This window comes from Hyperolius riggenbachi, chromosome 2 (assembly GCF_040937935.1).
Source record: "Hyperolius riggenbachi isolate aHypRig1 chromosome 2, aHypRig1.pri, whole genome shotgun sequence".
Taxonomy (NCBI): Eukaryota; Metazoa; Chordata; class Amphibia; order Anura; family Hyperoliidae; genus Hyperolius; species Hyperolius riggenbachi.
This window is the reverse complement of record NC_090647.1, coordinates 437,280,104-437,293,686: the sequence shown is the minus strand read 5'-3', so window position 1 is coordinate 437,293,686 and position 13,583 is coordinate 437,280,104. Positions and strand designations below refer to the sequence as shown.

Here is a 13,583-nt window from a genome sequence, read left to right as displayed (position 1 = left end):
TTCACTGATCGGGGGGCTAGCGGTGGGCAGCGGGAGCGAGCGCGGGGGCGTGCCCGATCGCGCGCACGAGGCGGCAGCAGCAGTGCCTATCTGGACGAGGAAGCTCGTCCAGATAGGCCAAACTGGATATATCTTATCTAAAGTTTAGATTAGTTTACACAGCAAATCTAGCTGCAAACAGCTTTAATAGAATATGATTGATTATTCCTGTGATACAATGACAGCAGCCATGCTGTTTGTAAACCTTACACAGAAGCAGGCTTATCTGCATCTTGAGCAGAAAAAAATAATCCCCCCTACCTCTGAAATTAGTGGCTAGTAATACCTTCCCCTCCTCCTGCCCAGACTGAGCTCCCTTGAGCCCTTGCTACTGTCTGAAAGTGCCTTGGCTCTCTGAAAACCTGTGGGCGTGACTTCTTTAGTTTATAGGGAATTAGAGTATTAAAACAAAAACAAAAAAGTATTTGGCTTGAGGAATGCCCTATAAACAATAGGAAAGGAACATAATTATGCAAAAAAGTTCATCTCGGATCGACTTTAAGTATTCATGTAAAGATTAAATATTTCTCTTTTTTTTTTTTTTTTTTATTATAAGCTTGTAAATGGTGATCGATGCAAAATTGAAAAAATACACTTTATTTTCAAATAAAATATTGTCGCCATACATTGATAGGGACATAATTTAAACGGTGCAATACCCGGGACTATTAGACAAATACAATAGGTTGGTTTTAATTATGGAGGCATGTATTATTTTAAAACTATAATGGCCGAAAACCGAGCAATAATTTTTTTTCTGTTTTTTTCTTATTTTTCCTGTTAAAAGACATTTACAGTAAAGTAGCTCTTAGCAAAATCTACCAACCAAAGAAAGCCTAATTGGTGGTGGAGAAAACAAGATATAGATCAGTTCATTGTGATAAGTAGTGATAATGTTATAGGCGAATGAATGGGAGGGGAAAATTGCTCAGGTGCATAAAGTGAAACACGACTGAAGGCTGAAGGGGTTAAATAAAGATCAAAAACTGAGTGTTGAGTTAATTCAGGTTGTCTTCCACGTTATACTAAATTTTTTGGGCGAACAGAACCGGTTGCATTATAAATAAGAGCAATAGATAAAATGTGGATGGTGAATAGTGCTTCTTCACACTACTGTGGCCCATATGCAATTAACTTTTTCTCCTGAGTTTTCTCCTAGGAGATAATTTTTCAATTTTTCACTTTTTGAAAAAGTATCAAAACATAGTTAAAAAAGTACTATCAAAATTATTTTGAGTGTTTTCTTGCTTGTTGGTGTTTTAAAGGGCATTTTATTGACATGTTTTAAAATATCACCTAGGAAAAAACTCAAGAGAAAAAGTGAATTGCATATGGGCCTGTGTGTGGAGAGGTTTTGATGTAATTATAGACGTGCAGTAGTGATAAGTTGAGATCCATGAGGTGCTTGGTATTTGATTAGAAATTCTCATTCATTCTCTCTCTCTCACACTCACTAACTCACTCACTCACTCACTCACTCACTCACTCACTCACTCACTCACACCTGCAGGGCATAGTAAGCTTTGAATCTTTAGGCTGGTTTCACAGTGGGACGTTAGAGTCCCACGTTACAGCAGCCAGTAACGCAGCCTAACTCACAGCACTGTAAAATCAATGTGCTGTTCACGGTGCACAGGTTGAGTTAGGGTATAAAGCTGCACGTTAAATGAAAGTGCAGCATGCTGTACGTTATACCCCTATAGAGCTGCGTTAGATTGTTTGCACATGCTCAGTGACTAGCCACATGGGTAATTAATATTCACTGCACTGCAGAAACTCGTGGTAGGACTGTAGTGTTGTCCGGATCATGAACGAATCGTTCATTTGATCCGGATCTTTTTTGTGAGTCGAATCATCCGGATCATCACAATGAAAGATTCGGTTCACAGTGGATGTCAGTCTGGAAGAAACAGGAACATACAGAATGTACAGTGCAGGGGAAGTCCTGTCCTGCTAGTCATTTCACCCCAGTCTGCTTCCCTAGTAAAATGATTCAAATGATTCGGTTCAAAGATCCGGATCTTTTCAATGATCCGATTTGAATTATCCGAATCCTTAAAATATCCAGACTTCCCATCACTATCCTGGAGCGGCTGTTTTGAGAGCCGCATAACACGGCTCAATCTGACGTCCAACTTCAACACCACCACGCGTTGCGTTAGGGGCACGTTATGTGACGGTAACGTCCCCTAAAACGCAACGTCTTGGTGTGAAAGTAGCCTTACTCAGTAACATATATTTCCGCCAACATATTAGCATAGGCTTATACAGTTGTACTTATAATCTACAAGCAGAGCTAAGCGCATATATTGCAGCTTGAGGTTTAATTTTTGAACTCTGATGAGACTTAAAAAGTGACTTGGTGACCCAAGTTCTGAATTTCTGTCGCTTATGACAGTTACTGCACAATTCCAGTGAAATACATTATTGATGGTTATCTAATATCTCTATGGCTCTCCACTTTAATAACCAGGCATAAGTCAGGATCTTTTGAACCATGAGGAGACTGTATTGTTGCAGCTAGGTTCCACATTGAATCTCTCAAGTTTCTTACAGCTTTCTAAATGTTTTTTCCATTTTAACTTTGTGCTAATCTTATTTTTAAGGAGATTAACAATTATTATTCTGTATGAAGTTTATGCAGACACAAATTACTGCACCTAATTTTATACCTCTTGAAAGTAACTGCTCCAGGCAGGGGGTGAGTGAGCGTCTAGCTGAGAAGAAAAAACAAAATTGGCTATGATTGTTGGACATACATTTCCAGGCTAATTGTTTCCTTTGACTAAATTTATTTTATGATATGTTTGCCTTGCAGGCAGACTTGCCCCAACTTCCTCAAGACCTAAAGGGAGAAACATTTTCACATGTCTTTGGAACAAATACTTCAAGCTTGGAGCTTTTCTTGCTTAGTCGGAAGATAAAAGGGCCCAGCTGGCTAGAGATAAAGAGCCCACGTAAATATATGGCTTCTTTCTACAATTTTTGCCTGCATATTTTTATATATATGTTTTCTTGACCCTGATCTCTCCGCAGGCGTTTCGCCTACTTGCTGCATTTGGAAGGGTTGTAAGTGCCAAAGTAAAGGATTAAAGGTTTTTTTTCTATTGCTAGCTTATTTTTATTTAATTTTGTACAGCTTTATTTGTAATAATGTGTAGCAGGGTGTCTTTTTGTTGGCTCACTTTGCTGTACTTGGTCGTCTTAACTTTAAATTGTCCCTTTTTTTCAAATTATAGAAATAAGGTTGTATTTTCAGTGTGTATAATGGGTTGAGCTGTTTATACTTAATTTTTAAGGACTTTTCTACTATCTTATTATAATTTTATTAGGATTTTAATTCGGCTTAAAAGATCTGTTTTGTGATCTTTTCATTACCTTAAAGCGGATCTCCAGCCTAAATGTAAAAGCCAGCAGCCTTCCTGTTAAAGTTCTAGTTACCTGCGCTGGCTTGTCCCTTGAAGCCGCTCCGAATCACACGATTTCTGTCACGTGGCTCCTACCAGGAGTGAAATGCCAAGATGTTTATTCCGGTAAACAGCTTGGCGGTTTTGTTCGGGGAGGAGGGACCACATGCCGGAAGTCGGGTGATTCGGTGTTTTCGGGGCAGTTTTGAGGGAGAAGGCAGCACAGGTAACTAGAACTTTAACAGGAAGGCTGCTGGCTTTTAAATTTAGGCTTGTGATCCGCTTTAAGGTTTTCTGTGTATTGCAGTCACTTCTTGACATTTTATCTTTAGTATGTCCAGCTGATATTACTAGGTTTAATGGTGCCTTCCATTTTTAGTAAATATTGGAATTAATATGGGCTCTGCTGCACAGAGCTCTGTTTGTTTTCCCTATTTGGTAGATAGGTTGGATGTTTTCAGCTAATATGTCTTGAAGTGATGGCCATTCAAAGCAAATGGGGACGGAGAGTAAAATATATTGTCCACCTTAGTTGGAAGCCTCTGTGCCATCCTGGATAAACTGAAAGGGCCCCTTAATGGGGTTCTCTGGGAGGGGGGTTGAAAATAAAAACAGACACCTGGGGCTTCTACCGGCCCCCTGCAGCTGTAATGTCCCACGCCGTGCTCCAATGATCCGCAGTTCCCCACCGCTGGTCCCGGTCTGATATTGGTCTAACAAGATGAATAGTGCTCGCTCCCACACGTGTACTCAGGCGCTTACTGCACAGACGCAGTACGAAGTTTTCTTGTACTGTGCCTGTGTGCAGTAAGCTCCTGATGATGCGTGCGGGAGCGAGCACTGTTCGTCTTGTTAGATGAATATCAGACCGGGAGCAGTGGTGGGAAAACAGCGGATCGTTTTAGGACGGCGTGGGACATTACAGCTGCAGGTGGCCGGTAGAAGCCCCAGGTGTCTGTTTTTATTTTCAACCCCCGTCCCCCAGAGAACCCCTTTAAAGCAAACAAGGGCAACTGAAGTGAGGAGGATATGGAGGCGGACATATTTTAGAAAATACAATATAATTAAATTAAGGAACTATTACTAAACTGAAATCAAGGCCCGTCTACTTGATTTATTTATCTTACCTCTCTTCCATCCACTCCCAACCAAACACTCTGACTATACTCTCCAATCCACTCCATATACCATATACTTACTATAGCTCCTTGAGGCTTCACTGGTGATGATAACCATGTCGTTTTAGTGAGCGTATCCTGTGCATCTGGTAAGGTGAGGCTCACACATCAATCGCCTCCTTAGCAGCCATTTGAGGCAGCTCTGGCAGTTAGTCCCTAATCCTTTTCCCTCCCACTCTGTTCATCAGTGGGGCATGTGTATGGTTGAAGTAATGTAGGTTGTGGATGTGTTAATGTGGTATTGATGCGAGAAGTTACAAGTGGTGATATGGTAGCTTGTCACTCAACTACCCTCTTGATCTTCCCTGTGGAATGAAAGTGTAGCTCAAGAGTGGTATCAGAATACTCCAATCACTATACTATGTAAGATATAGAGAGGTCACCTCTTTGGGGTGGTTGGGTTATTTGACACCTTGTTGTTCTCCCTCAGTGTGGATTAATGTTGTGTGTATTTTTTGCAGAACTAAACAGTCAGCCGATCAGCTGGTGCAAAATCGAGGCAATGGTCTCAAAGCCTGATCTGGTAAATGTTGTAAAGCATCAGTCCCCACCTCCAGTGGTTGTCATGTCTCTTAGTATGAAGACAATCCAGAATCCAAAGACTCATCAAAATGAGGTATGTTTATTTATAGCTCCCCAAGTGTGAATATTTTGGCTGTGATGGTGTGTTTGCGTTAGTGATTAAATTGTGTCTTAACACAGAAAATAAATGAGTTGTTTGATCCCTGCTATCCTCTACATGCAGTGAAGTCTGATGATTATATACAGGGAACCATATGGAATATCCTGAGGAGCCAAGTTACAAAATTGTAGTCCTAATAGGTTCCAGGTAGAGATGATCAATAAGATGCTAATTTCACAAGCTGGGGCAAATTTAGTTGCAAATTGCATGCAGATTGGAATTGGGCCAATCCAAATAAGCAGCAGCTTGTATTTGATTTGCTCAACTCTCTAAGGCCTGGTTCACATTAGCGTTCGCTGTCCGGATTCGCCTGATCGGATCCGGACCGTATACTGTACAAACGGAACGTATGTTCCGCATAGCAATGCAAAGTCTATGCGGACGTTCACATGCGTCCGTTCCATACAGAACGGAGCCGGATTGGATCCGGACTCCGGACACTTTTCCAATATGCGCTATTTTTCGGGTCCGGATCATCCGGCCCACGCACCCGGACCGGAGCCTGACTGCACCATCCGGAAATAGAAGCCAATGGGAAACGGAAAGCACAAAACACACTGGCTACAAACACCTAACGTTCTACCCCACTTCCTATGCGTATTCTAGCGGCCATTTTGGATGGGGACACATGGGCCAAGCATTTCTGGAGTGTAGCAGCAGTGACTAACGTGCTGGAGCTGTTTAGCAGTATGTTGGAGGTGGAGGTGAGGCCTAAACAGCGGAGGACCTGATTCTACAGGTGCACCTTCTGCTGACCTCCCAGACCCCAACAATTATATAGTTTTATTTATGACTTTTACCCAACGGATCCGGATCGCAGCCGTATACATACCTTATGCAACCGGATGCGATCGGATCCGGATCGGAACCGTACAATTTCGATCCGGGGACAGTCCTTTAGCTGCACTAAATTAGTAACAAAATGTGCATCAATTTGTATGTCATTGATCATGCCTGGTCCTGAAAATGCCCTTTGTTCCCTCATTGTGAAGCTGAACCATGACTGTATGACAGTAGGACTGTATAGTCTACAGTTCTCTCAGCAGGTCAGGCTTCCTGGTGGGAAAATGAACACTCATGGCATTTCCTGCCTGTGCTATACTTCCCCCGTGTCACACCTCTTGTGTGCTAGCCTATAGGGACAGTCAGTGAGATGCAAGTAGTTCAGAATTGATGCAAGTTTGTGTATTTTCATTTTATGCTATGCTATGAATAGACTTGATTGGTCCATGATGAGGGTACCTTATTTTGCCTAAAATAAGCAAAACAATCTGCACCTCTCTACTAGCCATACCTCCTCCTAGCCTTCTGCTGATGTCATTACTCTGAGCACCAGTACTGAGACATTGGTTGAAGCTTGATCAGACTATGATGACTCTCGGAAATGGTTGAAGAGCACTTTTTTTCTGGTAGAGCCATCAATTTATGTTTTGGGGTTTTGTTTTGCCATCCAGCCACTATTTAACATTTTTTCATGATGTATTTAGATACTTTTTTAAAATATTTTTCATGGAAATAGTCAACACCTTTTTTGTAATTTGTATAAAGTGGAATAATTTGGAACACCTGGATTATTGCAGTCTTTGTTTCCTTTGGAAAGTACCTTCCACACACCTTCCGTCTCTAGTCCCAAACATCTGCGCATGGAAGCAAGAGGATGTCTCAACAACTACGCAGAGCTTTTAACACCCGACCAAGCATAAACCATTCCTGTTTTTCACAAATCTTTATTGCTACGTGTGTCCATGTTATAAAGCTATCCCTTCACTTTCTCATGAAGAAACCCTCATGAGATGAACAGAATGTGACAGTACCCCTCAAAAGCAGTAGATACAGAAAGAAATTAAACAGTTTTAACTCCCTTATTAAATCTACGACAAAAGGTTTGGCTGAAGTTCCACTTTAACTGTTCTACTGTAAGAACATAATTAGTAAATGCATCTTGTGAGAACACTTACGTGACAGGGTTGGCATAGCTCCAGCTCCGGGGCTGGCTTCATAGAATAGAGCTTGGAAGGAGCATGTGTGATTTTTCAGAGGGAAGGAGCAGAGTTAGATTTGTTGTATTGCCTTCTTGTTCGTTTTAATACCTGAAAACCTGGGCTTATTATGTGGATTCTGTTGTAGCTCATGGGTAAAAAATGTTTTTTATTTATTTGTTTTATTCCTCAATAACCGATTAAATAAAAGGCAGCTGCCTGATTTATACTTCCAGCCCGTTGATAGGTCATTGAAGTAATCCAAATATGAAAAGAAAAAAAGTACGGTAATGCCTACTCTATAAAGATATGAATGATCTCTTTCACTAGAAAATCATAAATTATATATATTTATAATTCAGAAGTTAACTCGCACAACACAGGTCTGTTATTCAGCCTGTTTAAAGCACAGCTGAAAGGGGGGGCAGCTGATTTCACCTTAACTGGGGCTTCTACCAACACGTTTAATATTGGAAGCCCCTCAGTTTCTTCTAGGTCTCTTCTGTTGATCTGCTATCACTCCTTAAAGCCAGCTGGAACGCAGCTATGGCGCATGCTCTGTCCCGTTTGTGAGGATCCTCGATCTGCTCTGTCCCGTCTGCAAGCCGCAATCGTCCTCCTGTAGCCAGTAGCATTCTATGCAAGCTTGGCTTGCAAAGAATTGTAACTGCACGTGCTCAGACACTCTTGGCCATGTGAGCACGATTAAGGAGGTGCGTGATCGGGGCAGAGCATGTGACGTAGCTTCAAGCCAGGTGGGCCGGAGCCTTCAATGATGGGCGACAGCAGCACAACAAAGGGTACCCAGATGAAACTGAGGTGCCTCAAAGATTATGGGGTGGCCAGAAGAGGCCTCAAGTAGGGCAAAAATCAGCTATTTTTTTTCCACCAGTTCTTTAAATAGAAAGAAATGGCAACTGTTCTTTTTTTATCATTGTATATATTACACTGAACATGGATCAGAGAAAGCAAAGAAGAGAGTTGGCCATGGGGATCAGAAAGAAAATTATAGACAACTTGCTAAAGACAAATCCCCATATGCAAATCACAAGTGTTCCTAGGTGATATTTTCGCACCTTGGCATAAAATGCCTTTTAAACCACCAGCAAGCAAGAAAATACTTTTTTAAAAAATACCAACTTTATACCAACTTTTGGGAACTTTTTCAGTTGATGATGAAAATGATGCAAATTTAATTTAACCCCCTTGGCGTTATGATTCTCTCAGGATTTTAGGGTCTATAAGTGGTGCAATTTTTTTGCACCCTTTCTGACCCTAAAACCTGGAAAAAATAATGCTGCCAGGGAGATCTGCAGCAGATCTGCAGCAGTTCCACAACCACTCACCTCCCTGGCTCCAGCACTGCAGTTTTCCCTCCATCCTCCGGGTGGCGATCTCACCAGGAGGAAGCAGAGCTTTGGAGGAGTGGAAGAATGATGGCGGCCGACGTCGGGATCCCCTGGGAGGTATGTAGAAATGCCCACTGCAGCATTGCTCTGCACACAGCCTCCGGCGGCTACCCCGAGCACAGGTCAGGATTACCGCTCTGAGCTGCGGTTTTCCGCCCGACCCTAGCTTGGGATTACCGCCAAGGAGGTTAAAGAGATTATGAAAATTATCTCCTAGGACAGGGCACTTTAACTGGCGTGACGCAGGCCGAATGTGCCCCCTGCGCCATACTTGCCTGACCGGACTATTTTTTTTTTTTGTTTTATTCCTCTTGCAAGCCCGCCTCTTGTTTGCGCTTGGCTTTGGCCCTAAAGCCAGGACATTGATACTCTGCTGCCTCCAGCCAAAAAATATGGTTCTAGACGCACACCCCCTGACTATGATGTTGGACAGCACTGTCCTAGGAGATAACTCAGGAGAAAAAGTTAATTTCATATGGATCAGAGTCTATTAGATCAACATCAAGCTTCTCATCTACTTTTTTTGCATCATAAGAAACTGGCATTTTAACAGGGGGTGTGTATACTTTAGGGCTCATTTCCACTATCGCGAATTCGCATGCGTTTTTCGCATGCAAATTCGCATAGCAATACAAGTGAATGGGACTGTTTCCACTTGTCAGGATTCCTTTGCGTTTTTCTGTGCAGAAAAAATTCGCATGGCAGAGCCATCAGAATTCGCATACTGCATACCGCTATGCGAATCGCATACAATGTATTTAATAGGAAATTCGCATGAGGTTTGGGTATGCGAATTTTCATGCGAATTTTCATGCGAATTCGCATAGAAACAATGGAAAAGCACACCAGCACTGCCATGGTTAAATTCGCATACATCGTCATCCATGCGAATTCGCGTGCGATTACGCATGAAAATTCGCATGGACCCGCATGCGAATTTCGCATCCGCATGCGAATTTTTACCGCGGCGATTCGCACCGCACAAGTGGAAATGCAGCCTTACCTTTTCTATTCATTGTACTTAAACATCTACAGAATTTATGGACGACACCGAAAAACCTGAAGCAGTGCTAGGCCTAAATGGATGCATTTTTGTAACCCTTGTATTCATTACCATACTTATTTTTTTATTTTTTTTTATACAGATTGTTGCTTTGGCTGCTCTGGTTCATCACAAATTTCCTCTTGATAAAGCTCCACCTCAGCCTCCTTTCAAGACCCATTTTTGTGGTAGGTTGGATACTTTTACACTGGATTGCTGTATGCTTAATGGACAACCGAAGCGAGAGTGATAGAGGCTGCCATATTTATTTCCTTTTAAGCAATACCAGTGTCACAATGATTCCCATTGATCCACACATGCGTGTTGCACTGCGCTCCTGTTGTGCACACTTGCTGCGTCGCCCAATGACTTGCATTGCTGCATAATTTGTGCAGTAGGCTTGGATCATGCGGCAAGGCAGTGCAGCCTTTGCTTAGGTATTGCAACAGTTTGGATACTTCCAACGCACCCCGTTGCATGGTGTGAACTGTGCAAAGCCTCCATAGACTTGTATGGCCCTTGCAGCAGGAGAGTGTACCGTGGAACGATGCAGCGCGCAAGTATGCAAGGGGCCTGAAGGAGAAGATTATAGTTAGAGATGGTCAATGAGATGCAAATCATTTGAGTCAATGCAGGATTGTGCAAATTTGTATATGTAAATGTATGCAGCTTGGAAAATGGAGCGTGTTTGTTTAATGACTTTAACTGCATTTATGTTTTTATTTTCAAGTCCTTACCAAACCCAATGACTGCATCTTCCCCTACGATCACAAAGAAGTTTTAAAACGAAAGGTAACAAAATGACTGTTTTACTTACTTTTATTAATTCTTGTGACGCGTTTGTGAAGTCATTTGTAGAAGTTTACCTTTTTGTGTTTTTTATTGTGCGCTTTTCTTCTGCTTTCAGAATGAACACATAGAAGTTGCTTTAACAGAAAGGACTCTGCTAGGCTTTTTCCTTGCAAAAGTGCACAAAATTGATCCAGATGTCATAGTGGTGAGTATAATATTATTATTATTAGACTATGTGTAGTCATTGCACTACTAGGAAATGACTAACCTAGTAAAATAACTTACAGGTTTGGAAAGAGAAGCTAGTGTTTGTGATACGGTACATAATAGAAGTTTGACGTATAAATTAAAGCAGCATCATCTTGACATACACAGTACTATTCTGATCACCTTTAGCCAGTGCTGTTATTTGCCAATATAGCACTCTGCTAGAGCCCTATTAAACTACTGTAACATGCATGTGTTTCCCACCTAGGGTTTATTCTATGGCCACTCTGGTACCACTTTCAGCAGATAGAAGTTACAGAGATGCAGGGCAGTGCTGAACTGCACTTTTTGGGTTTAGTAGGACTTTAACTTGGACTATGACTTCACCTGTTCCTCTTATTCACTGATGGTTTGCTTGCTATGCAAAAGTCATTAATTGCTTTAGGAAGTTCAGTTGGAAACCGTGTGCCCATTTTGCATTCTTAGTACCAGCTGAGCACTCACGTTATGTAGTCTTTACTTCAAACATTAATGCTTCCCTTTCCCGTTTTTGGGGCAATGCTGAGTGGGAAATTGGTGTGGTAGCATTGTACAAGAGTGTCCATTGCATAATACTCCTTTTTTTATACTTCTTCTCCTTCTCTCTCTCTCTCTCTCTCTCTCTCTCTCTCTCTCTCTCTCTCTCTCGTGTAAAATAAAACGATTACTGTATTGTACAATTGGAAACCTGTTGTTTTCGGGAAATTGGGAACAGTTAAGTTGTTAGTGAACTTTAAACATGTCTTGTTTGACCATATGCTTCTCTTTTATCCACATCCTATTCTGTATCATTGTTTTAATAGTTTCAAGTATTATTTTGTACTTTGTCCTGATTCTCGTCTATTCCTCACTAGGGCCATGATATTTACAGCTTTGACCTAGAAGTCTTGCTTCAAAGGATTAATTTATGTAAAGTTCCATTCTGGTCCAAGATTGGGCGACTGAGACGCTCAAATATGCCAAAACTTGGGGTAGGTTTTTCTGGTGGCAGTCAATTATTTTCTGTTTGATATCTTTTAAACAGTTTGATGTTTAGAAAAGTGTATGTTATGAAAATGAGATGATCATTTATATAGAAAAACTTTAATGTGTGAACTGAGGCTCTCTTGACATCTACCAAATTAATTTGTTACATAAACCTTGTTCTTATTGCAGCCAGTTTTATTTGCATCTAGAACTAGGGGAGGTAGCACAATTCTTGCTCTGAAAATGTAGGTGGTAGTCTGCAGGTGGTGATCCCAGGCAATTAGAGTACTTGTTAACTGTCTTCACCACTCCTCCATGGATTCCTATGGCACGCTCCTGGTTAAGGTAGCTCCCAAGTTATATAGCAAATGCCATTAGTCCGTTTTTATTTATTTTGCACACCTACCACTCCACTCTCCTGTGTTAATTTATGTTTATTCCTGCTATGCTGCTGCTTATAAGGAGTGCTGGATATCTCCGCCAGACCTGACAGATATATATGTGTGTCCATCTGTTCTTCATATACTCTACATCAGAGGTGCCCACAATTTTTTAGCTTGCAAGCTACTCCAAAAATTACACATAAAAAATTATTACCAGGTAGAAGTGGCCTACAGATGCAAGCCACAACTGCAGTACATGCACAGCAGTAGTCCATCAGTGGGGCGGGGTCCTATGTATGTTCCCGACGGCAGTCACCTGGGCGTAGGAGAAACAGAGAGACCGACCGCTCTCCCCTTGCCAAGCAAAGTAGGGGAATATAGCAAACCTATTCCAATACTGACTATCTAGCTCAGGGATAGGGAGACAGATTTCATGTTAAGACGATCTGGTGATCGTCTATCTGCAGCAGCTTTCATTGTGCCCGCACTGCCCGGCCCGTTGTCTGTAGTACCGTGTGTCTGGCCCCGCTGTGCGCGGATTGACCAGAAGCAGTGAATATGTATGAGTGTTAATGAGTGGGGGGGCGGATCCACTCGAGCGAGCGGCGGGGCACATACAGCTTGACCAATCACTGGATAGCGATGGAATGACTGCTGCGGTAGGCGGAGCTGTACGCTCTGTACAGCTCCGCCTACCGCTCCCGTCATTCCATTGCTATCCAGTGATTGGTAAAGCTGTATGTGCCCCGCCGCTCGCTCGAGTGGATCCGCCGGGGGGCTCATTAACACTCATACATATTCACTGCTTCTGGCCAATCTGCGCACAGCGGGGCCAGACACAAGGTACAGACAGCGGACCGAAAAACCGATGATACTGACGATCAGCAGATCGTCTTGCCACGATCCGCGGTTTCGGTTTTAAACAGAAAAACCGTGCAGCCCTAATGTACTGCCTCCCTCTCCACCGACACTGGTGTACAGTGGTGAATGTCTTATAACTTGGCTAATATGTTGTCCCTTTGGATTAATTTTACTGTCTTCTTTTAGGGTCGTAGCGGTTTTGCTGAAAGGAATGCAGCCTGTGGCCGTATTATCTGTGACATTCAGATTTCTGCAAAAGAGCTGATTCGCTGTAAAAGCTATCACTTGTCTGAACTGGTTAACCACATACTGAAAACTGAGCGTGTTCCAATCCCTCCAGAAAGTATTCGCAATGCTTACAGGTATTGAGAGGCTCTTGAAAGTGGTTCTTCATGATATTAAAAACTTAATTTGAGGTTTATCCATGTGAGAGGATAAAACTAGGTTGTGAGGCAAGCGCAAAAAATATTGAAGTTTAATTATTTTCTAAAGTAATAAAGCTTGGAGATAACAGCTGTAATAGCTATGTTTTGGTTCACAAGAACACAGCTATGGAGCAGATTTGGATCTCTTAATAGGTAACAGATTGTCATTACATA

The 13,583-nt window shown here is 42.1% G+C and overlaps 1 protein-coding gene across 1 annotated transcript in view; it reads left to right on the top strand.

Annotated features, from left to right (window-relative positions):
* POLA1 (DNA polymerase alpha 1, catalytic subunit) overlaps positions 1–13,583 on the top strand; it is a 463,756-nt gene that overhangs the window by 79,412 nt on the left and 370,761 nt on the right. Inside the window, 7 exon segments of the mRNA XM_068269965.1 lie at positions 2,858–2,996; positions 5,086–5,240; positions 9,840–9,924; positions 10,467–10,528; positions 10,644–10,733; positions 11,629–11,745; positions 13,171–13,346. Coding sequence (XP_068126066.1) covers positions 2,858–2,996; positions 5,086–5,240; positions 9,840–9,924; positions 10,467–10,528; positions 10,644–10,733; positions 11,629–11,745; positions 13,171–13,346 — 824 coding nt within the window.